This window comes from Rhopalosiphum maidis, chromosome 1 (assembly GCF_003676215.2).
Source record: "Rhopalosiphum maidis isolate BTI-1 chromosome 1, ASM367621v3, whole genome shotgun sequence".
Classification (NCBI taxonomy): Eukaryota; Metazoa; Arthropoda; class Insecta; order Hemiptera; family Aphididae; genus Rhopalosiphum; species Rhopalosiphum maidis.
This window is the reverse complement of record NC_040877.1, coordinates 18,752,799-18,779,840: the sequence shown is the minus strand read 5'-3', so window position 1 is coordinate 18,779,840 and position 27,042 is coordinate 18,752,799. Positions and strand designations below refer to the sequence as shown.

The 27,042-nt window shown below is 26.7% G+C and overlaps 5 protein-coding genes across 8 annotated transcripts; 2 read left to right on the top strand and 3 right to left on the bottom strand.

The window, feature by feature from the left end:
• Positions 1-4,409, top strand: LOC113553115 (oligoribonuclease, mitochondrial). Of its 4 annotated transcripts, none has more exons than XM_026956287.1 (6): positions 1-151; positions 1,671-1,761; positions 2,126-2,287; positions 2,934-3,027; positions 3,127-3,253; positions 3,537-4,409. In XM_026956287.1, exons 2-6 carry the CDS (start codon positions 1,699-1,701, stop codon positions 3,655-3,657), a joined length of 567 nt encoding a protein of 188 aa, XP_026812088.1. In that variant the 5' UTR covers positions 1-151; positions 1,671-1,698; the 3' UTR covers positions 3,658-4,409. The 4 variants fall into 4 exon arrangements, with proteins under 4 accessions (XP_026812088.1, XP_026812105.1, XP_026812096.1 ...); XM_026956304.1 differs by lacking the exon at positions 1-151 and adding an exon at positions 223-368; XM_026956295.1 differs by lacking the exon at positions 1-151 and adding an exon at positions 264-407.
• Positions 4,410-5,049: 640 nt separating this feature from the next.
• LOC113553139 (succinate dehydrogenase cytochrome b560 subunit, mitochondrial-like) lies at positions 5,050-8,702 on the bottom strand. Its single transcript, XM_026956316.1, has 5 exons — positions 8,535-8,702; positions 6,418-6,471; positions 5,746-5,951; positions 5,339-5,475; positions 5,050-5,281 (listed from the first exon to the last, which is right to left on the bottom strand). The coding sequence occupies exons 1-5, from the start codon at positions 8,552-8,554 to the stop codon at positions 5,171-5,173; spliced, it is 528 nt and encodes a 175-aa protein (XP_026812117.1). The 5' UTR covers positions 8,555-8,702; the 3' UTR covers positions 5,050-5,170.
• LOC113553106 (peptide-N(4)-(N-acetyl-beta-glucosaminyl)asparagine amidase) lies at positions 6,522-8,510 on the bottom strand. The gene has a single exon (XM_026956266.1). The coding sequence runs from the start codon at positions 8,452-8,454 to the stop codon at positions 6,724-6,726; it is 1,731 nt and encodes a 576-aa protein (XP_026812067.1). The 5' UTR covers positions 8,455-8,510; the 3' UTR covers positions 6,522-6,723.
• Positions 8,703-18,333: 9,631 nt separating the features above from the next.
• Positions 18,334-25,178, top strand: LOC113550639 (6-phosphogluconate dehydrogenase, decarboxylating). The gene is made up of 7 exons (XM_026952598.1): positions 18,334-18,494; positions 18,663-18,883; positions 21,367-21,611; positions 22,536-23,030; positions 23,907-24,040; positions 24,105-24,327; positions 24,399-25,178. Exons 1-7 carry the CDS (start codon positions 18,484-18,486, stop codon positions 24,516-24,518), a joined length of 1,449 nt encoding a protein of 482 aa, XP_026808399.1. The 5' UTR covers positions 18,334-18,483; the 3' UTR covers positions 24,519-25,178.
• Positions 19,791-20,691, bottom strand: LOC113550640 (protein Simiate). Its single transcript, XM_026952599.1, has one exon. It carries the CDS (start codon positions 20,446-20,448, stop codon positions 19,870-19,872), a length of 579 nt encoding a protein of 192 aa, XP_026808400.1. The 5' UTR covers positions 20,449-20,691; the 3' UTR covers positions 19,791-19,869.
• Positions 25,179-27,042: the final 1,864 nt, after the last annotated feature.

The following is a 27,042-nucleotide window of genomic DNA, read 5'->3' as shown; positions in this document are numbered from 1 at the left end:
GCCGGAGATGGGCTCATATTTAGAATATTATGTTTATCTATGTTGAGGATATTCATTATCAGACGTGACCTTTCAAAACTATTGCAAGCGTCGAGTACTACTACGCTAGTCAAAATCAAAAATTGTAATTTTGAACTTGGTATACTTTTCGGTAAGACAGAAAATATTTCTGATTTCAACTTTCTTATCTACTATAAGCTATCAAACCACAGAATAGATGAAATAAAATGATTATCATCATCTATTCATCTATTATGTGATCAAATCGGTTACCACTTAACATTTGTGTCTTGTACGTAGTCACAAATACTCTATATATTTGGTAGTGTGTACTTAAGTATTTTGCATTGGAACGTACTACGCGAGCAGTGAGTTATTATACAGCCCATAGGGCCATAGATAAAGAAGTAATTATCATCACACGTTATTCAATGTCAATGTTTTTTATGTGATATTATCATATTATCTAAAAACTCGGTTGTCACTACAATCAACACGATAAATATAATTTAAATTGTGGTTGTCTCTGAGACTGACCGGTGACCACTGACCGGTACTTGTGTTGTCCAGTGATATAATATAGCCTGTATTAAATTGTAAAAATTCATACCGTCTTTTCAATCTTTTTAAACATCCCAGTTCGATTCATTCAGAGTCATTCAAATTTCACTCGTTTACACCATGCAATTAATTCAATTCTTTAATATAGTCACAGGCCAACCATATTCTCATCTATAATTTTTTCATTTTTTACATTATTAATTGCACATTTTTCAATATAATGCATAGTACTAAATCGAATGTATCTTATTTAGCTTGTTAATTTTATTAATACTGTCCAGTAGAGTAAATTTATTACACAAGTTATTTGATAAATTTGTGAATATGTTAAAATTCAATAATTTAATTAAGCAATTGAAAACGTGAGTGATGTATAACTTTTTTTTTTTACTTTGTTAAATAATATACAGAATATTACACCTAAAAACTAATTTTTAAACTGATTTTAATTTTCATCAGGTTTTTAATTCAAAACCCTTCCCCTCGTATATGCCATTATACTGTAATACAGTATTGTAGAATTAGTTTAATTTTAATATTTGTTAACCATACACTTTCTTACTCATAATTGAGTAGGTGCCCAATCTATAGAGTTATTGGACAATGGTATATTTTTCAATATTACTAAAATTATTTTCAGTTCATGTTGATCAAACCATCAAATAAGTTTATTTTCATAAAATAAATAAATTTAATTACAATTTTTAATCTCTAGAATTGTATATAATATCATTAATTATAAAATAGACTATTCTATGTACAATTATAATATTAAAGTACTTCACAATCTGTTTATCAAAAAAACAAATAATTTGAATATTCTGTTCATAGAGATATTATGAACAGAATGCTTAAAATTTTTTATTTGAGTTTACATAGTGTTTAACATTGATATTTATAGCTTTATTTCTGTTATAATTCTCAAAAATATTAATTTTATCAAATTTAATGGAAAAAATAATTAGATGATGACTTAATAGTCTAAATGTATTAGATGAATCATTGTGTTTTTTCTTACAAATAAACTGTATAGTGTGTAACTTAAAATTTGTAGTTAATACTGATTAAACTATCAATTTATAATTTTTGTATATTTTGCTCTATTTCAGGATAAATAATTTAAATTTAACAAGAAAAATGAACACCAATATAAATTCTAAATTATATCATGAACATAACATTGTATGGTTCGACGGTGAGGTATGTATTATTAATTATTATTAACTACTTTAATTATTGAAATATGAAAATTTATATTATTTTAAATTATTAGTTATTACATATTATATTATAAATATTTATTTTACAAATATTAATGCCATATTAAAACTTTTACATATTAATCTGATGAGATTAAAAAAAAAAAGATATAAGTATAGAGGTGATTGTAAGAAACAAATTGTACTCCAGAAATTATAGAATAGAGTCAATATATTATAATAATTTAATTTTAAAAATATTTAAATATATATAATATGTCAACTACCTACCTGCTGAATTTACTTTTAGTAAATTTATGATTTGATTATGCAAATATATTTTAAACTAAAATATTAATTTTCAGATGACTGGATTGGACTATAATCACCATACCTTGATCGAAGCAGCTATAATTATTACTGATAAACATTTAAACATTTTAGCTGAGAGTCCAAATATTATTATACATCAATCAGATGAAGTGTTAGAAAACATGGAAGATTGGCCCAAAAACCAACATACATTGGTAATTATTTTAACATAATTTTTATTTTTTTGATCTCTGTGAAGCGTGTGTTGCTCACACTAGGTCCTAGGTATTTCGTCCAGTTTTTTCATATTTTTTATAAACTGTTAGTCAGCACATATTATAGCGATGTTGGTAAATTATGTCTGACTTAATTTTAACGCCAACACCACCACTGCAATATATGAGGTCCTTTAATTCAATAATTATTAAATATTTTGATTTAAATTTATTTAGATGAGTTTATTTACATCTTCATAAGTGCCACGAATATATTTGATAACCTTTATCTAATTATTGGCCCTTTTATTCTCTATTGATAAGTTGTTTTTGTGCATTTTTGTTACAAGTATTATACTTGCAACATCATATATTAATTTTATTATGCTTTCCTGTCTGTTTTTGAATCAAATGAGCATTTTATTTGACGATAGATAAAATTCCACTTGAGCCTGTATTGATGCACTTGCTTTTATCTAATAAATACAATGGAAAATAAAAATATTTACGTAATTGCCAATTGGTACCACTATTTTGCATAGCAAGTTACCTGGATTTCCTTATTTTTAGATTTGAAATTTTACTTATAAGATATAGCTATTCATAATCACAACAATATTTTTATTTTGTATGTATTTTTTTTTAGAGTAACTTAACTGAAAATGTTAGAAAGAGCAATATATCAATTGAACAAGCTGATCAAATGTTATACGACTTTATCAAACCATTTACTCCTAAAGGTGATTTTAAAATTATACAAGTATTATTCTTGATTATTTAAATTCAACCAGGTTAATGTCGGAGTAATCATTAAATTATTGCATTTATTATAATTTTAGGTGTATGTCCATTAGCTGGTAATTCAATTTACATGGATAGAACTTTTATTAGAAAATATATGCCAAAACTCGAAAGTCATTTAAGTTATAGATTAATAGATGTGTCTACTCTAAAAGAGTTGTTTAAGTATGTATTAAACATAATTTGAATATTATTTTTTATTTGCAAAGTATTTCATGGTATGGTGTTTGATAATCTGAAGTCTCATGATAAGAGTTCATAATAAAATGTTTAAAGATGAGTAAATCAGTAAATGCAACTGAAAAATTAGGACAATAGATTATTAAAAACCTATAACTAACTCATCTTGAATTAACAGTACATAGATACATTATACTAAAAATGTTAAAGTAAATAAAAAATGTAATTTACATGTGAAATGTTTAATAAATGTATGAATTAACTTTAGGCGCTGGAAACCTGAATTAGCAGATGAAGCTCCAAAAAAATTACTTCAGCATAGAGCTCTTGATGACATCAAAGAAAGTGTTCAAGAGCTCAAATTCTACAAAAGCTGTTTAAAGTTATGACTTATGATGAAATAAATAAAATTTGCACCAAAACAAGCATCATTAAATAGAAAAAGAAAATGCTTAGTGCATTGAACTTTCACACCTAATTATAGTAATATAAAATCTATTAATAAGATTAAATGATAACCTGATCTTTACTGAATTATATTGTCATTTATCATTAATTCTTTTGCTGCATAAAACAACTATACATGGCGGAATGTATTCAGAGGATGCCACGCCCACATGTGTTCTCTCCGTCATACAAACGTAGAACATAGAAAAAATTGTTTTGCATGGGAAAGAACAGAGGCTAGTCATAACTATGAAATGTCATTTTTATTTTTTTAATATAGGAACTACAAAAAAACTTATTCAAGTTCAAAAATAATGGATTTTAAATTAATAAGAACTTTTTTTCATATAAGTAATATATAAAGAATAAAAAAACGATATTTCATGGATTATGTTCTCAATTATATTTTGTATCAATTTGATGTCTTAAAACTTTTAACTATCTCTACAGCCTGAATGGTTCTATCGCACGCAAAACAATTTTTACTATGTTTTGCATATGTAAGACAGAGACTACATATGCGTGTGTAGCTTCCCTTTAACAGATATAAACAGATATTGGTGTTAAGCCATATTTATTTTTGTTTATTCTTGCACAGATGATGACATGAGAATTATTGTTCAATAATGTTAATGAATTCATGTATACCTTTGTAACCAGTTATACTACTATTAAAATACTCTATTAAAGTAAATTTTCTTTTTTCAATCTACTTTCAAACATTATACCAGAGATATTCAAACTGAGAATCGCGTGATTTGGAGAAGAAAGCCGCGTTAAAGAACTGGAAACTAAAATGAATAAAAATATCGGGCAAAAGTTAAATTACGAAGACAAGAACAACTAGGTATTTCTAAACTATAGAATCAACATTTGAACATATTATGAAAATATGAAATATAAACAAGCTCATCCATCTCACTAAATTTTAATTAATTTATTTATTTATTTGGAAATTGTGGTAAATAAATAAATGTTAATACATTATAAGAATTTACACTATATACCTAACCATTATAACCATTGCTTTTTAGTTATTACTAATTTGGGAGTTGTAAAAATATTGTGATGACTCAAAGAAGTTGTGGAATGAAAAAGTTCGAATACCTCTGCATTATACAATATATCAAGCATTATTCTGATATAAAAAAATTATAAAATAAAAAAACTGTTCTAACAATCATAATTGTATCAATAAGAAATAAATAGGGAACAAAATGATTTAAAATAATTATTTTTATAATGCTTTAAAAAATATGTAACATACATAACAATATTATGTAACTAAATTACTTATACAAGATGTTTTTATTCTATATGAAAAATAAATAATGAGAAAACTACAATATTATTTTAATTTAAACTGTATAATACATATTGTTTATAAACATGTTTAATTTTAAATGAATAATTTTGTATAATATAAGAAACTGAACAATTTGTTGTTTTCATCTTTCATGTACTATAAGCTAAAGACAATACTGTAAGAAGTAAGCTACCAACAATTACACCATAACCAGTTGTATAAACTTGTTTAATGGTCAAACATTTACCAGCATCCCATACCTAAACAAAACAAGAAGTATTAATATTAAAATAGGTATTAAGTTCATTAAAACTCACCAAATGTCTAATGCCATTACATAGGTGATAGAAAAATGGAAAAGCAACTAATCCTTTAGCTGACATGATAGCAGCTGATGGTAGTTCTAAACCATGTACAAATTGCACAAATGTCGGCAAATCCGTGAAAAGGAATACTATAATAAAATATATAAATTAATACAAAATTATAGTTGAAAAATAATATCTAACAAGTTAATGAAATATGAATAGCACTATTTCATAAATAACATGCTACTAAATTTATATATATATGATATTGATGGTTTATAACTATATTAAAGCAACTAGTACTGGTGCTAAATAGGGGCCACTTTTAAATTACTTTATAAATATAATCAGTTTTTTTTTTAATTATACAATAAACTTATCAATAGAGATAAAAGAAAAAATATTTTATATCGTACATGCTCCTAATCCAGCAGTTACACCACTCAATGCGACTCCAGTTCCACGGTGTGTAATAGATAATATGGTTGTTAATTGAGGCTTATAAATTGTCAAATGAGGAGACATAGGTCTACTAAGGCGACCATTTTTTTCATCATGAGTCTCTCCTAATTTATATTCAACTTCTTGAGCACTTTTAACTTGCATGGTAATCATACGGTGTCTAAAAAATAAATATATTTATTTTTACATTACTATATATTCCAGATTTTTAATTACATTTATGGAGATAAATATTTTATTTTGATAAAGCAATAACCAATAGTGTAAAAAGAGGGATGCTATAGATGCAACTAGAACCTCCTCTACAATCATGCTTATTTATAATGAATGTATCACATAAATTCACATGATGATGAAAAACATTTTGTATTACAATCTGGCTATTTTAGAATACAATAATATAAATTAATCTTCAAAATATAAATATTAGTCTTTTTATATGAATAAATAATAACAATTTAATTTTATTGTTTATCATCCACGAAAATTCGAAGTATAGGTAATAAAAATAACTAAAATAGCCAAAGTGTTTAAACAACTTACTAATAGATAATAGATAATAACACTTTTTTTTCAACATTCTAAAAACTTTTAAAAATAATTAAAATCAAAATGGTTTTACTTACATTGTTGGCATTTGGAAAGACATTGTTTGTCTAGCTGTGCATAGTCTGTGTACACTGAAATATTTTATAATATTTTTTTAACAATTAATAATTACAATTTACAAATTATTTTTTAAATTTTATTTTATTTTTAAATATAATATATAATATGGATTTATATTATTATGTTATAATAACTGAGTAGTACTATTTTAAAACAATATTATTTTTAGAGAAAAATGTACGTTTTAAGTTGTAACACTAAAATACAATATTTATAAATTTAAAGTAATTATTATTTTATTGTTATGCGGTTATGATAAATATTTATTTAAGAATAAAAATAATATGAAATGGATAGTCTTCATCTTTTATCAACTGTCTAAATATTTGAGAGTGTTGCCAGGCTGAGTCTCCAGATCCTCCAGTTAAACATGCATTTAATGTTACAAAATTAGAATTTTTCATTTGATCAATAAAGACTTCTTTGATATTTTCTATAGTAGGTAAATTTACAGTAAGATTATTTCCAATCAACTTCCATTCAACTTGACCCGTATTAAATAAAGCCGTAGTATAAATTAATTTAATGTCTTGCACAACTAAACCGGTTGATGAAAAGTCAAATCGCCATTCTATTGTTGATTTTTCACAGTTTTCTTCTCTACATAAGTAAACAGTTTTCCAATCCAATTCTTCTTTGCGGAATATTGAACTATAACTATATACACCACTTTTCCATCCTTCATGAACACTATTGCCATGGATATATTTATCAAAAGCAGTAGAATATTTGAGTTCAAATCTTTTATTGGCTATTTCAGTTTCAGACGGAGTCCAAACAAATTTCTCAATTTGAGTTTCTCCTCGAGCTAATCTCCATGTAAGAGCCCCAGATGTTCTGCCACCATAATTTTCAACATCAGTACATTTTGTTTGAAATAACATTTCAATACATTCCTTCAAACGTCTTTCTGCAATATATTTACGCCTTGACAACGATAAATTATTTTGTTTATGTTGCGATAAATTTAAAATTATATTCAACAACTCGGTTTCTGAACAAAGTGTTCTTCTTTTTAATACACTCTCTTTATTTTCTACATACCGCCAAGTGACATCTTGAACTTCTTCATTAGAATAGGCTAGAACGTATGACAATTTTTTTCCCCAACCTTTTTCATAAAGTAAAGGCTTATCTAAAGCAGTTTCACATGGGTCACAATGAATCCATCTTTTTTGATTAACAGACCAAACTTCAGTCCAAACATGATCAGTCTTATCAATTACCAATCTTGCTTCCCAACCAAGTGCTCTACAAAATAAAGTAAAACAGTTGGCCCATTCTCCACATCTTCCCTGACGAGTAATCAAAAGTTGTTCACAAATACCATATCTCTTAAAATTTATAATTGAACAACAGTTATCACATTCATACAATTCTGAATATTTAACATTTTCATCTACTTTATCATGACTAATTCCTTTAAATTTAGTAGAACTACAGCAGAACTGGCAAATTGGTGTCTCAAACCATTTAAAAAATGACTTTTTAAACCATATCATAAGTTTCAACATCATTTTTTCATGGTATAATGAATCATTATTTTTGTTAAAATTTGAAAACAACTCAATATCTTCTGGTGATAAATTTTCCAATGCTTTACTTTGTAATATTTTATCTTCAAACTTAAGTACATTCAATGATGTTGAACTAATTTCTTTTAAGAAACTATTTTCATTTAAATTTAATTTTTGATATTCTGAAATTATGTTTATAAGTTGTTGCTTATAATTGTTTAATGTACTTAAACTTATACAATCTGGCAAAACTAATGAAATTCCATCATCTATAAACCCAATTTCAAAAAGAAATTCCATTGCACCAGAAAATGGTAAAAGATTATTTTGAATAACATCACCATTCAAATAGAGTCTTCTGAATTTTGGTTGATTTGGATGATTTATTATATCATTAAGGAGCTTCAATAAAACATTAACAACTCGAAAACTGATATCAATATTGTTGCTTTTTATGTCATTTAAACTTTGTAACATTTTGTAATATTGAGTAATAATTACAAAAAAATTAAACTAAATTTATGATTACTCATTAACTAATAATAGTATAATATTACCTTCTTAAATATAGAGCCATTATGTGAGTAAAAATTTACAATATATTTAGCAAATTACACTTGGATAAATAAATTATACTTTGGATAGTGAATAAGTAAAAACTGATAAATTATTTAATATTTATGATATCAAGGTGAATAATACTGAATTGAAATAAAAATTATTATTTATCATACTTTACACTAGAACAAAAATCAGTTGTTATAGTAGTGTTACAAAGTTTTAGTAGTGGTAAATAGAGTACTCGATATCAGCTGATTATCGTTATAATAATTCATTATCAGTATGTTGTAGCAGTTTATTCTGATCATGACTAATAATTTATATTTTACGTGCGTTGGTATTTTGATGTTGGTCACACCCATGATTTAAAATACTATAAGAAAATATATAAATACATAATATTATTATACATATTTAAATTTAATACTATTTTTTTATAGTAAAGGGGACAGCTTTTTGAACTGAATTTTCCGATCAAAGATTTATTTGAATTGTTGTGGTTGTTTTCATAAACCTATTAACTAAGTTAATTTAGTTAATAGGTCTATGTTTGTTCTATTAGTGTAGTTAAGTTATAGTCATAGGTGCACATTCAGTCTTAAACTAGGGAGTGTTTTAATGTTGTACCCTAAAGTAACCCGTAGGTGGCTTCGTTCCCCACACTCCCTATCGGTTATACATACCAGACGTATTAATTTAATTTCAAATTATAAATTACTACATTAAAAAGTGTCTAGTGAATCTGATTTTGAATAAACAATCCTTTTTGTCCAATATATTATAACAATATAAGTTATAACCGAGTTCACTGACACTGAATACTTTCCTTTATAACATGAAATCAATGAATAACAACTATTTTATTATATTAATATATTGTATATTTATAAAATCATAAATATAAAATATAATTATATATATATACATGTATAACATGATTTAATATAATAATATTATAGGTAGGTATAACCGGTAAAGAAAAACTAAAAAGAATTACAAATTAAAATATATTATATCTAATTTTCTTTGTTTGCAAACCTGTCAATTATATGTTCATTTTTTACCCATTTGCTAATTCTCTAGGTTCTCTTTTCTATGAAGACGAAAGATTAATAAATCTACTCAGTACTCTCAACTCTCCGGTGCATTGACGACTTTTTACATGTTGTTGATGACTGACGAGTGATGAGATTGTTATTGCAACTTGAATAAATTTGTAAAGGTTCGGACATACTTCCGTATTACATGCACACATAAGAATTTCAAAAAATAATTTTTATAAGTGTTTCAAGCTCAAATTTTTACATTGCATATTCATCCGTAAAATTACTATTTCTCATCAAACGATTTTAATTTTAAATACTTGAAATTTTCACTAAATGAATATATATGTTATTATCATTTTCAAAATTTATATCATAACATTGAACTTTTTATTATAATTATATAAGTAAAATGTCGTCCTACATATTGTTATGAATACACCTTGATGGCTTGATATACATATTACATTTGTTCCATAGAAGCATATGACCGCCATAACATATACAAATATTGAAGTCTAAAGTATAAAAGCGTATAAAATAGTTATATTGATTTTATTTACTCATCATTGTTTCGTCCGTGCGCAATACTGAACAAAAATGTAATACTTATACAAGTACCTATACAATCTATTTAACTTAATTTATGACATTTATAAATTCTTCTTAGTAGAAATTATGATATAATATCCTTTTAAAATTATACAAATATTAGCAATACCTATTTACAATTTGTTTTTTAATATTAGAAGAACTCATGCGTGATGTAAATTTTGAAATTACTGGGGGGGAGAGAATTAAAAACAGATCTTAAATTTAAGCTAATTAAAGGCGTAATGTAATTTCAACATATAAATAAAAATTAAATGTTACCTTATTATGTATATAATTACTATTTATATTGATATATTATAGTTAATTAAAATAAATTGTAACAAATACAGAAAACTGAGAAACATTTAGAAAAAGAAAATAATATAATAAAATATAATCAAATGTATTATTTGGTACCTGCAGTTAAGAAGAACTGCACATTTCTTCGTTTTATGATGTATATTATATGAGTCATTATATGTAATATAATGACTCATATAATATTTATTAAATTATAAACTATATAATATTATTTTTCCTGCAGATGAAGACAAGTTTCCTGTCATTCCACCCCTCTTCTAATGCGCACCAATTGACAGGAGTAAAACTAAAAGGAGACTGAGGGTCGTTTGCCACCCTAAACTTACCTATTAATCGGCCAATCGAACTTTATTTAATATTATAGTCATTGTAAAAAATTATTCTATAATTTAATGAAAAAAATGTATTTTATATATTTATAAATATAACTCGTAAAATCAGTGATAGATCATAGGTAATACTAACAAGCAGGGGCGTATTTAAGGGGGGCCCATGGGGCCCGTGCCCCTCCCATTCATCGCATTTTATACTTTTTTTTATTATTGAGAGTATTAGTCTCTTTACGCTCTCTTAATTTTCACATATTATGAGCGTAGTTGGCGTACGCTTAAAATATAAAACACTGTCCAAATCTTAATTCAGATATATTATTAAAGCTATGTACAACTAGATGGGTTGAACATCATGAAGCTTTTATACGATTTAATCAAATGCTTCCTGCTATTGTATCATTTTTGGAATATATGATTGAAAATTCTGACGGACAAATTTTGACAAAAGTTAATGGATTATATAACTCAATATTAAGATTTGATTTTTTATTGACATAATAAATTATAATAAATACCATGAGTTGTACACTACCATTATCAAGAAAACTCTAGTCTCCAACTTTTGATATATCTGAGGCACAATCTTTAATACTATCTGCTTTAACTGTTCTGACAAATTAACGTAATGAAAATGACTTTAACGATATTTTTAAAAAATCTGAAAATATGGCTAATAAATTTAACATTAAAGTTAACATATCAAGAATAGCAAAAAAATTACGTAACCGCTTAAATATTTCTTCAGAATCAAACACACCCGAGAGTTATTATAGAATTTCTGTTTATTATCCATACTTAGATTCATTGTTAAGTGAAATAAAATACAGATTTGAAACAAAAAATACTAATATTTTAAACTTAAAAGGCTTCATACCTAAGTATTGTAATAGTATTGAAGTTTCAAAAATGTTAGATGCAGCAATATTATTTACAACTGATTTACCAGGTACTTTCAATGAATTAGAAGGAGAATTGAAAACCTGGAAGGTAGTATAGAAAGAAAAACCAGGAGATGAGCTTCCATTTACTGCATTGGAAACAATATTTTCACCTCTAATGGATTTTTATCCAAACATCAAAAGACTTTTAATAATATTTGCAGCTATTCTTGTGATGACATGCACATCCGAAAGGTCATTTTCTTACCTTAAGAGAATCAAAACCTACTTAAGATCAACTATGGTAGAAAATCGATTGAATGGATTAGCATTGCTTAATATACATCCAGAAATAATTATAAACCCTGAAGAAGTAGTTGATATATATGCTAACTAACACCCTAGATGCCTTCAGTTATTATAACTACATAAATTACTTTAAATAATATTGCTTTTATATGTTTAATTATACATTTTTCTAATAAAATTTTATGTTTTTATCAAACACGTCTATTTTGATTATTTTGTTATGAGTGATGAAAAATATGAGATATTTTATAACTTACGCTAATTTGAACTTTTTGTTTGTACCCCCCCCCCCCCATAAGAAATTTCTAAATAGGTACGCCCCTGCTAACAAGTAACAAATAATGAAATAATGTCTAAATCTCTTGATATTTGATACACCACAACCAAATTTAGAGTTTTATTTTGTGACGCATAAACGTTTAAATGATTATTGCTTATTAGTGTTCCCAATATAAAATTCTACTAATAATAATTGTATGTAAAATTATTCTCCATGTGAGAAACTGTCACTTTCCAATATTGTACTCCACAATGCATTAATGCCTAACCTTGCGTTTTATTTAATATCATTATAAAACAAACTTTTATCGGAAACTAAACCCTTTTTAATTTAACTGGGAAATTATTGGGCTATTATATAATGGTATTTTCAGTAAAAATATTGTTTCTTCTTTAGCACATTATATCAAAATTGTAAAAAATGGGACACTTTGAAAAATATTTAGAACAACTCAGTGAAAAAAAAATTTGGATAAGGTATTGTTAGTAATTATCATATTATGGTAAACGCTTGTTTTAATTTAATTAATATATTTTAATCCTAAAAATATATTAAGTAAGTAACAATTTGGTATAAGACAATAGCATGTAAAAATAATTTAATTAAACTAATTACACGATTGAAGTTGCAGGAAAAAATACTTAAAAAATATAAAAATAGCAAATAAGTAAAGTATGAATAAATAAATATTTACGTAGAATAAATATGGATTTTAAATAAACAATTTTATAGTTACGTCACATATTTATTCGTATAGAATTACATAACAAATATTTGGAAATTAAAAAAAAACAAATTATATATAAATTATTATACAGGACGTTTCGAATAGATTGCTCCGATTTTGAATGATAACTCTTTTTTTGAAAAATAGTATAGAAAAAGTAAATAACTATACTTAATAAATCTTTACATTCCAACAAAGTTTCAATAAATTTTCAAGTGGTCACCATCTAAAACACGAACTATGTTCTTAACTCCTTCGAACGCGCTCCAACCTCCAACGTCATGATGCATTAAACGTCCCATATAGATATTTAAATATAATTTATCTAACCACGAGTCCACGAATATCCATAACTTATATAATACAATGGTAAAAACCAATAATTTTTTGGAAGTTTCTACCTAACGAATATTGTCCATTTTAATTGGTATATGATTCATGGCGTATGACAATATCGTCATATAATGTCATATTATTTATAATATAGATTATACCTAGTTATTGCCAAAATACAATTAAAAAAAAAACTAAATACTTTCATATTAATTTTTATTAAATGGAATTAAGGGACACAATGCACATGGTAGTACTTATGAAAAATATTGAATACTTTGCTTATCTAAACTGACTAATAAACTTTATAACTTTATAGGTAAGTCGATATTTATATAACTATAATTAAATTTTAAAATTCAATATTGATATATTAGTATTTTTAGAAACATATTCAACCTTAGAAAACGAAATAAATAAATAATAATGTATGGTGTCATTCAACAAAATTACAATGAAAAAATAATAAAAAAAATATAATAATATAATAATTTTTATATATTGCAGGTCTATATAAATGCTTCAAAAAAATTATGCTAAAGAAAATTTAAAAAACGTTTATAGTTTCAATTTAATGAGAGGTTACTCATTGTTCCAAGGTAAATAATTTTAGCACACTTCGCAGTTAAAGTAGATTTACATACCTGATATCTCTATTATTTTATGCGTCTCCTGTATACATGAGCGATGAGCCTGCAATATACGTTTAGACATTAGTAGACGGGGATTTATGACCTATGAATATCGTAGTAATACATATCTATGTGAATAATTTGGAGCCTCCATTTTTTAGACATTTAAAAATATTTTTTTACTATTAAATTTGTATTTATAAATGTATTGTACAATTTTTTCAAATTGTTCAATCAATAAACAAAAATTCATCATTATCCAGCTAGAAATAAATAATACAACTATATTTATAACTTTTTTTACTATGTAATATGTATTACACACTGAACAAAAAGTCACAATTATTACAATTGTATATGTACAATTGTTATATACTTATACATATAGGATTTATTTTATTTTGATGTTATTAATTAGTAATTAATACGTATATAGGTTATAGATAAACAATATGTCAATGGACATTTAAAACTGTATGCTCACTATTATTCGACGGTTGTCAATAATATCAATTTAATGTAATGTAGTCGGTAGGTATACTTAAAGTAAATAAAAATATAATACTTTGTATTTAGTTTTAACAAAAAAAACATCATATTGATGGTGCCCGCGATCAGTGGTCAATCATAATTTTGTAAGTTGTACTTGGAGTTTAGGTTTTACACAAAATACAGTAAATTATGAAGATCGTGAAGGTTAATTATAATTTTGTATGACAAAAGTGATGCCTAACGATAGTCATTAGTCATGACTCATAGTAGGTACCTATATAATATAATAATAAATGAAATATAAGTCGAATACGTTAAAAATAAGTTATTATATAATAAAAATCCCCGAGAACCTGCAAGAAGGTCATTTATTATATTATGTACTCGTAAGATAATGGATAATAATATATAATAATATTAAAATGTATATATAAATATACATTATACACTTGTCGTATAATAGGCGTTTTTCTTATTACCTATAGTACACGACTTTCATAACACCTACAAATATGCGCGTGAACGCACGCCATCACAATAATGAGATCGAGCTGTGTTCTCCCGATAAAAAATTCATTATGTTTGGTAAAAAAAAATCCAATAAGTATTACACTGATAATATAAACAGTTTGATATAATTTAATTAGTATGTGTAAACATTATAGATACATAACATTGCCTAGAGCCCTAGAGGGGCACTCTTTATATCAACCCTTTCTATTAAATTATTAATTATTATACTATAGGTAAAATTGTAGCCAAAGTCTATAATAGTAATAAATAATAATAGTCACTGTAGTCTGTAATATATGCGAGCACGGCGCAGTTATTGTAAATTAGAGTCTAATTTACATTTATAACGCCAGTCGTCCATGCATAAATTGTATAAATATTAAATAAGTAGGTAGGTAATAGGTATATGCAAGCTAGGTTGTAACAAGTATCACGATTTTGTTTTTGATGTATAGAATATGGTTGCTTTAGGTTTGAGCTGTAAATCGTTTTTCGTATACTTAATCAGGTCAACGTGCTTATTATAACGAAAAAATCATAGTACCTACCTAATGTTACTCTATTTTAACAAGTAAGTACTATATAGGTAGATAATATATAATATTATACTTACATACTTATGTCATATTTGTACATTTCTGTATACGTATACTTTAGATTTAAATAGGTAAGTTGAATTATTGGCATTAACAAGTTATTCAACAACGATTTCAGGTTTTAGACGTAGAAAATTCTATTGATACTATTATGTATTTATGTAATGCATCGTATTTTCTATTTACTACATAGCATCATGCAGTAAAACAAAAAAGTATTTACATATAAAGTCAATTGGTTATAGGCGTTATAGCATGTCAATATAATATAAACATTAAACAACCAATACAATTTTTCTTGTTTTTATTAGATACAATTTATTTTGTGAAATAATTTTTTCAATAAGTATTTAGGAGCTTGTATTTCATTAATGTCAGATAGTGGGAACAGAGAAGTCATTCATTAATGACTTAGCTTGAGATAAACAAATACATAAATAACATATATATTATACATACAGGTTATAGGTAGGTACTTACATTGATATTAAGTTTATACAACGATAACATTGGCTAAAATTTCAATAAAATCGCTAATTTTAAAACTGGTAAGCCTAAGCACCCAGGCAAATTATACCCATGGGTACCATCCAAAACATGAAATATCATCAAATTTGGTACCTACGTTTTTACATTTTTATAATAAATTGTTAGAATGAGGACATTGAAAAACTTGCTTTCTTCAATCATCCCGTATTAATCACGTAACTTAACATGATTTTTCCTAGGTATACACTAGACACTAATATTTAAAATTAAATATATACTTCATATATCTACTTGTAATAAATGTTAAAATAAATATCAAAATATCATTTATAAATAAAATATATTTTAAATATCACGTTTCGTTTCTGTCGAGTTTTAAAAAACTTGTTGGCCTACCGTGTATTATGTATATAAAAAAATCAGCCAAAGTCTAAACAATAATGAAATCAACTAGTGATAACCTTTATTTTTGATTCGAAATTACGTCACCCATAATTTGAAATTAACATAATATAATATAATTATATGCGCTGTTATTATTGAGAGATGCGTAGCTATCGCATTATACTTAAAATAATGTTTTTTAATCATATCATGTGATATTATTATTATAGTACGCGTAACTGTAAATATTAAATAGAGTAATTGTTATCAATCAAACGATTATTATTAAAATCGTTGCGGAGTCACATAATACAATGTACAAATATGAAATACACCTAACTAACACGAATATCGATGTATCAAAACGGAAATAACCGATCAAATCATATTCTGTGACTACAGTACCTATATATTCGAGTATATATTTATATATTAGATAATCTATCCCCATAAATAAATACCGAAACTCAAAGGCATCCGTATCCTTGTACGGCTTGACCATGATTAAGGGATGGAGGATGGAGTATAAACTAGTTTATAAGTCTATGGTTTTAAGCAGACAAGCAGTATTATATAAAAATATAAAATACAGTAGTAATTTAGTATATTATTGTTAATTAGTAATTACATATTTTGGTGCAATTACGGCAAACTATTTTTTTTAGTTTGAAACATGACCGACCAACTTGATTGTACGTGTAAACTGCAGTAAGGTTGGACCAGTGGTAGAACCATTATAGATGCTGTGAATATATATGTTAAAAATCAAATAAAAAAATATTGGTGTTTGCCAAACACTGTTTGGTGAATGATAATAACTATACATAATACATTATAACAATACATTTTTATTTTTTAAAAACCGTTTAATTTTACATTTGTAATTTAAATTCTACTATTAATCTATTAAAATTAATTAAACTGTATAGTCAAAATCAAATTATTAGTAAAAACTGAAAATTAAAAAATGCAACAAGTTACATGATTAACCATATCAACCAGAACGTCCAAGACTAAATTATTTATTTATAGAAAGAGACTATAGGGTCATATAGAAGCCAATTGATTCGGCGTTAGCTCGGATACTTTTTTTTATTTGGATGGCAATCTCTACGAAGTAGCGTTGACTAGGTACCAAAACTTCAAACACCCACGCAGAAATTGCAGAACTCGTATAATTGTAGGTAACTAGCAATAGCCATTGGCTATCGATCGCTGCTGATTATGCATCGTGTCCATTTACATTTTAAAACTTAAACCATCAATCATTAATAATATAAATATAACAATCGTTGCGTCGTCATCGTACCCGTGTCAATTATTACTATACTATAGATCGTACTTTGGAAAATCGTTACACATTTTATACGTATCATTATTCATAATAACGTATTATATCAGTAGGTACCTAACCGGAATAATACTTTTACTTTCTCCAAGGCGAATACTATTGTGTGCATGTTTGCAACCAGCCTTTTTATTCCGAATTTGCGGTGCCATTACAAATTATGATCATTAGTACTCTAAATACACTGTTGGGCTGTTGTTTTGCGGTATGACGATCATTTATTTTTACCATAATAAGTGATATAATAGGATCTCGATCGTAAATTCAAACATAACGTGATATAATGACAACAACGGCAATAAACAATAATTACGACTGGCCACTGGTATAACGCCGCCGCCGAATCGATGCGAAAACTCGAAATTTGAAAGTGAAAAAGTAAAAACCGTCATACACACAAACGGCTCGCCATAGAACGCAGGCCGCGGTTCGCGTTGAGGTCATACCCTTGGTAGTTGTTGTACACTTGTACCGTCGTTTACTCTACTCACGACGAACCAGTCGACTGTTGAGTCGACCTTGGTAGTGGTAAAGTATACCGATATTCCGGGCGGCGAGACCTTGATCCGTTTCGCTAGTCGTTTTTATCGCGGTTATCGGCAACGCGCTGATCGCCCGTCCGCCATTCACCCACTGACCGTTTTGCTGTCTACACGCACGCCGAACGCGATACCATGAGTGGCAAGTGAGTAATACCACTACGTTTGTAGTTTCTTAATATTTTATATTTTACTTTATCCAACATAACCGTTTATTGGATTTAGCAGTTTAACACTACTTAACTATTTTTACACAATTGCGATCAGCTTAATTTTTTCTTGATAATCACTAACATGTCTTACTTGCTTCGCAGATCGGATATTGGACTCATCGGCTTGGCCGTCATGGGCCAAAACCTCATACTTAACATGAATGATCACGGGTTTGTCGTCACGGCCTACAACAGGACCGTTGAAAAGGTGGATGAGTTTCTAGAAAAGGGTGCAAAAGGCACAAACATTGTTGGTGCGCACTCTCTCAAGGAATTGGTTGATTCGTTGAAAAAGCCACGCAGAGTTATGATGCTTGTCAAAGGTACTTAAGTCAGATTTACAGTTATAATTGAATATTCAAATAAGACTAATGTTAATGCAAGTAGATTATACTAGATTATCTATCTTTTATCAAAGTAGTTCCATTTTGAAACTAAATTTCAGAATATAATTGTAAGTACCACATAGGTATGGTAAGAATTTTTGTGCTTGGTGCAGCATTTATTTTTACCAGTACAACAGAGCAATGAATGAGTTAACTTATTTCCCTCATTATGGTATAGGTAAAAATAGTAAAATGTATGCAAAATAAAAATTATGTACCTACTTGTATATCATTCTGTTGTATGGTAGTAAATAATATAATTTAGTTTGTGGTATTAACAATAGTATACAAATAAGCTATGGACATTTAATGGGTAATGTACATAGTTATGTTTGTATGTGTATTCAAACATGCGTAGATAAATCAGTATAATACTTACTTATTTTATAATTTTTCATTAAACCATTAAAATTGAACAATGATATTTTTACTTTAAATTTAGCATTATAAAAATTAGTCATTTTGTTTATTTAAGCCTTTTAAATAAATATTTACCAATCCATTAAGTCCAAAATAATTTTTTAACTGTAGTAAAAGTACTATTTGCTGCATCTGAGTATCTATGAAAGTACAATAGTGCTGTATGAGAGCTATTATTAACACCTTTATTATGAATATTATGATAAACATCTGAGCCCAACATGCTGCTGTAATACTTAAGTTGTTGTGTCACTGTAAATTCCATAATAATGTTTCTTATTAATTAAAAAATGATTATTGAATGTTCATGAAAGAATAATTAACTTGAATGTACTGTTAGTAGTAGTTCTAATAAATTATTAATTTTGTTAAACCTTTTTAGTTTTAGAGCCAAAATTTAAATAAAAAATACAAAAGAAGCTGATATATTCAAAATATGTATTTATTTATAAAATAATAGTACCTACATAATAGTAAAAAAAAACAATTCTTTTATATTTTAGTTAAACTGTAGAATTTTTTATTATGTATTGTTCTTTAGTCAAAAGTCCATCTCTGATTTTTTCAAACCTCTGTTTTTGTGGCAACACTATTGCTATAAATCCAAGATCATCTGGTTTATTTAACATGATATTTGGAGTTTCTGCTAGCTTACTATTCATTTCCACTAATTTGCCTGGAATGGCGGAAAGTATTTTGTGCTCTTCCCCGTCAGAACAATAAACCTTGCATAGAGTAGATCCTGCCTGTACAATTTGAGCTCCTCGTTTTCCTTTTCCTGTCATAATATTGCTGAGGCGATGAGTATTTTCTGACACTTGGAAATCTATTTTTTCAATGGTTTTGCCCATTAAAACATGACTGGATGCTAATGACAAAATGCATAGATTATTGGAATGAATTAACACACTGTAGTCTTGATTGGGTTTGTCATTGACGTTGGTGGCATAACGAGATTCAAAGTATCGTTGAACAACAGTTGGCGGAACGTCTTCAGATATTTCAACGGATTGTTCTATTGATGGAACTGAATCATCATCAATACTGAAATCATATACATTCGGTTTTTCCATTTTTATCATAGTGTACGCGGTATACAAAAGTTAAATTATTGTAGATAGGTTTTAAGTTCTGGTCAAATGTGGAATAAATTATTAATATTAATGATTTGTTGCAAAGAATTGTTCTATAAAAATGATAGATATGACATCAAATTCAAATTTAAATCTTTACATTTTCGTGTTCAAAAACGTGCTACTGATAACGGATAAAGTATTATCTGAATGTCATTACTGTATAGAAATTAACCCGTGATGTTATTAAAACCAATAGTACCAACTGAAAATATTTTTATTTATTTGGATGCCTCTTATTTTTGAATTAAAAAAGTAAAACTGCCAACATTAATTTTTAATTGAATTTTTGATTTATTTTATTTTTTGAACATTCTATTATCAAACTGGTTAAATGTTAATTCCTATTGAAATGCATACAACTCATACAAGTGTTATTCATTATAATTATTTGTATTTTTTTTAAAATAAATATTTTGTTATACTTGGAACAATTTCTGCAATTACAAATTATCAAAATATGATTTTGCCATACATGTAAGAGCTTAAGTGATTTCACAATAACTTTAATTAAGTACATTTTTATTAAAATATTAGAAAATGTACCAAATATTATATAAGTATTTATGTTTGAAATCATTAGAATGCTGAACAATTTTCAGACCTGAGGCACATTACCATTTGATCACTCATGCATCCACATCTTTAAACTATATATATTTTTTTAACTTAATAGTATAAACATTATTACTAAAAAGTTTTTGATACTAAATTTCCTAGTACTCATCCATCCACTTTGGTCTAAAAGCAATTGCCTCAAAAAAGCCTATTTTGGTATTCCACTGTTTGAAACCATCTTCAAAGTATATCTAAAATTTGAAATGTTAATTTTTTTTTGAGATTATTATTGTTTTATTTTTGTTTTAGCTGGAAGTGCCGTTGATGATTTTATTGCCCAACTTGAACCGCTGTTGGAAGAGGGTGATATAATTATTGATGGTGGAAACTCTGAATACCAGGATACACAACGTCGAACTAAAACACTTGCCCAGAAAGGCTTGTTGTTTGTTGGTTCAGGAGTATCTGGTGGTGAAGAGGGTGCTCGATACGGTCCATCATTAATGCCTGGTGGAAATCCAAAAGCTTGGCCAAACATAAAGAATATTTTCCAAGTGAGTAGTCTTTAATATGAATATTGTGTTAATCAGTGGCGTGTCCAGGGGAGGGGCCATGGCCCCCTCGTTGGCTGTATTTACTATTTTTTGTTTTAAAGATTTATATTTATTTGTATACATGAACGCATACTACAATATGTTTTATAAAATTTAAGACAATGTGTGCCCCCACCCTTCACAAAAAAAATTCAGGATACACCATTGGCGTTAATTATATTCTCTATATCTAGGGTAACTAGCTATGATATTTATACAACCAGTAGTCTTGGGATTTTTTAATCTTGTCATTTTACTTAACCTATCAATTTTTATTTAACATTGTTATAATTATATTCAATATCTAAAAATGATATAAATGTAAAAAATATATTGTTGTTAGATAATACCTATTTTTGTTGGAAATTTTATGTCATTTCATTTTTTTATTATTTTCAATTAATATATTCTTGGAAATATTATTATACATTTAAAGAGGCAAGTATTAAATTAATCTTGAATATAAAATCTATTCAAATTTATATTTTCTTAACCTAACCCTGATTTGATGAATATTTCCATTAAACTAATAAAAAATTATATGTATTTATAAGTTTATTTATGTCATGCCTATAGTTAAAAATAGTTTTGTTTATTGTTCTAATGACCAGTACAGGGCTATTTGGGCGTGTCATTTGATTATATTTTCATACTTCCTCAAGGCAACTGTCTACCAGATTTATATTATAATACTACATCTACCTTATTGATATTATAGTAATGCCATGAAAGTAATTACTTTCACTTTGAACAAGATTTTATTTCAAACAATAAATATAGTATATAGGACATTATAATTAAATTAAATATGCTCCTATTATTACTGTTGAGAATTTTAAATTTAAATTTTATTCCAATTTGTAATTAAAAATTTTTAATTTATAGAGTATTGCTGCTAAAGCTGATGGCGAACCTTGTTGTGATTGGGTTGGTGAGGATGGTGCTGGCCATTTTGTGAAAATGGTTCACAATGGTATTGAATATGGAGACATGCAACTTATCTGTGAAGCATACCATTTGATGAAATCTGCTTTAAATATGAATAACAAAGAGATGGGATTGGCTTTTGATGAATGGAACAAGGGAGAATTAGACTCATTTTTAATAGAAATCACAAGAAATATTTTACAGTTCAAAGACAAAGATGAAGAATATTTAGTTGAAAAAATCCGCGACGCAGCTGGCCAAAAGGGTACTGGAAAATGGACTGCAATTTCTGCATTGGATTATGGTGTTCCGGTAACATTGATTGGAGAATCTGTGTTTGCACGTTGTCTGTCTTCATTAATTGATGAGAGAGCAGAAGCTAGTAAAGTTCTTAAAGGACCAACAGATACCTTTAAAGGAGATAAACAAGCCTTCTTAAAAGACATCGGAAAGGTAATTTAATATTAAATACTGTAGAAATCAGTTATTACAAGATATAAAGGACAGTGAATTTTTCTCCTTGTAATTACTAGCTTGTTGTATGAGTTAGAAAAGTTATTGTTGTAAATAGAATTTATAAAAAAAGTTTTTCATTAATTCTGAAAACCCATACCTAAATTAAAGACACAATATGATAGTTTTTACACTTAAAGTACTAATATAGTAATAATTTATTCATTAGAATAAAACGGGCATGATCTCTATTGTACATAAAGATTAAGTCATATGACATCACAATGTTTAAGTTAATAATTGAATTAGTATTAATTGGTAATATAATAATGATTAAGAACATAGTAGATAACTACTTTAGTACTTAACTTGACATTTAGTTATTTTATGTGACATATATGTAAATAAATCAGTCTGGGTATTGTATAATATATGACATTGTTCTGAATAGAGATAATTTTTTAGCAATATTAGTATTATGTGAAGAGATCTAGAAAAGTGAAAAGAGAAATTGAATGTGTTCTAATAAGAATTGATATGCTTATAAAGTGATAATGAAAATAATCTGTAGTTTTATGTCTAGAAGCCTGTGTAAGCAAGTCTTAATGTATGTGGTATATTACTCTTAATTATTATAAACACGAAAGCACCAAAATTCTGCACATATTCACTATATTATAAATATTTGTATGTAAATTACTAATCATGATTAGTAATCCAGATCTGTATCCATACAATAAAGGATATTATGGATATTGGATATACTAAATGCTTGCGATTCCTATTATATTCAAATTATTTAAATAACTGATAGTTTACATATTGATGTAATACAAATATTTTTGTTACTTTTTAATATTTATATTTTGTTTTCAGGCATTGTATGCATCTAAAATTGTTTCATATGCTCAAGGATTCATGTTGATGCGAGAAGCTGCAAAAATACATGGATGGAACTTAAATTATGGAGGAATTGCACTCATGTGGCGGGGAGGATGTATTATTAGAAGGTTGTAATCATTAATGTTTTATTTCAGCTTCAGATAAAATAATTTTGTAAAAATATGATTTTAGTGCATTTTTGGGAAAAATCAAACAAGCATTTGAACTTGATCCAAATCTCAAGAATTTGTTACTCGATCCATTCTTTAAGGATGCTGTACATAACAGTCAAGTAGCTTGGCGCAAAGTGGTTGCTTCAAGTGCCATGCTAGGAATACCCACTCCAGCTTTCAGTACAGCTCTTGCCTTTTATGACAGTTATAGAAGTGCTAGGCTTCCAGCCAATTTATTACAGGTAAAATACATACTAATCACAAAATTAATGGTTGAAATTTTAGTGTACCTTTACAATATTTTGTTTTTTAGGCTCAACGTGACTATTTTGGTGCTCATACATATGAGCTATTAACAGCTCCTGGAAAATATATTCACACAAACTGGACTGGTACTGGTGGTGATGTGTCAGCTAGTACATATAAAGCTTAATTGTGTAACAAACACTGATTGGCTGTAAATTATTTAATTTTTGGGACCAAACACACAAACTGGGTTTATATATTTTCACAGATTGCTTTTTGAAACCGTTTGTATTTAAATAAATATAATTTCATCTACTTAAAATTAATAATTTTGAAATTTAAAACTATTTATATGCTTCTGCATTGTAAAACATGATTATTGTTACTTACCTTTTTGAACTTTTGTATTTATATAATGTACTGTTATTGTTAAAAATGTATTGTTTTTTCAAAAACCCTTTTTGTTAATGAGAGTATGATATATTATTTATTAAAAATGGTGAATTTTAAAACAAGCTTAATTTATTAATCATATATTTATTGTGTTAGTTTATGAAAAAAAAGCTCTAAGTTGAAAGTTAATTTTAAGTGTCAAGTTATCAATTACTGTACTACTTCATGTGTACCATGATTTATGAGTAATATTTTTCATAGACTAATTGGTTGAATGTACCTAGGGAAAGAACTTACCTATAACCATTACTTGTTAGGGATACTGTAACATTTTAATAATATTTTACACATTAACAAATAAACAATTACATAATATATGTTAAAAATAAAAAAGTATTAGGTACTACATTTGATAATTGTAACTATAAAAAATAAAGATGACATTTCTCTATGCATTCAATTATATATTATATATAGTAGGTCATAAAAGTCCCATATCGCCCTTAGTATCTCAGAAAAATCAATTTAATTAAATATGATTTTTTAACAGTAATAAGTAGGGCTGTGAATTTGTAGGAAAGTACATTTTTTTTGGTGGTTGTAAAACAGATTTGTTAGTATATGATTTGAATTATGTAAAAACAAATCCATTTATGAAACTTATACTTTGCATTGAATCAATAAATTTCAAAATTAAAATTATATCAACTTTTTATTCAATAAATACATTTTTATTCATATAATATAGGTACCAATATCTATATAAATTAAATTAAAAACCATTTTAAATGCATTTTTTAAGGTTTTTTAGTGCATTAAATTCACAGCCCTAGTAATAAGTATGAAAATTCAGATTGGATGGCATTGAGTTAAATTTTTTTTTTCAATTAAGTTTTTTAAATTTTCAAGATAGACATTTTATTGATCGTATATTTTAAAACAGGTCAAAATATTAAATATTAAAACTGAATACAAATTAATCAAGTCAAGTACAATTATGTTTTTGAATTTCTAAGAATTTAGAATAATAGTTATTTTACCTAACAAAACACCGCACCCCTTGGACCCCCCTTCAGATACGGCCTTGACTGACTTCTGACGTTGCAATTTTTAAGACAATGTTTCCCCCAATATAAATTGACTATTCTTAAGGAATCTTGAATTAGAATTAGTCATCTTTAACGTTTAACATACATATCGAATGACTAAATGTCCATAATCAGTAAATATTACAATATTAATAAGTATAATTTTAAAAGTTTTTTCAATATGTATAAAATAGCCATGTTACTAAGTCTTTCTTGGGCAATGGTGTTTCTTATAGATGTTTTGAGGCGACGAAAAGATGAAAATGAAAATTTTTCCAAATAGTTTTAATTCTGCCTTTAAGTCATTGAAGTTAATAATGTAGGTGTTACAAACTTCTAAAATTTTTTCATCCCTGTTGTATCTAGTACTTAAACAATTTTGAAGAGCGTTAAGTATTTGTAAATTGTATCCACAAATTTTGATTTTGTATCATATTGTATATAAATATTAATTTTGAAATGTAAGCTAACGTTTTTCGAAATTAAAGTTTCACAAATACCTAATCAGTAAATAGTAATCTTGAAGGTATTGTTCTTATTCATGGAATTATAGGTGGTGAAATGGATTCTTTGGAAGCTAGCTGTTCTGTTTCCTCCAAATTTGATCGAAACTCGAAAATATCATAACTGCAAAGAGATTTTAGTTCCACAAGAGTAGCTGCTGTTATAATATTGAAATAGAGGAAAGTTAGCATTTTTTTTTTTTTGAAAATGTAGTGACAAGGAGTTGGTTAATTCAAAAACTAACTTCATTAACTTTAAATAAAATATAAACTCAGTTATATTTTATCTTATATTTTTAGTTTTCTTGAAAAAATAATTTTTACAAATCTAAAATTCCTTTTTGATAATATTTTTCAAATTAATTTATAAAATACCAAGGAGGAAGTTGACCCCTCACGCCCCCTTTCAGTTTGCGCCTATGGATACACATTAGTTAATTATACCAAAAACGTATCGCCCTCGTTATCATCCTAAACAATCTAATTAAATCTATATTTTATAATCTACAAATAAAACGCAGTGTAATTCAAACAATGTGTAGATATTTTTATTAAGAATAATAATAATGATAATAATAAGTATAATAAATAATTTTAATTGTATATGTATATATATTTTATGTTACACTCGCAGTGGTGTAAATTTCGTTATTTGCATAATGGCCGCTCGGCTGATCTTCGTAAATAATAGTAAATTTATGTATGTTTTAATAGTAATGCTTAAAAA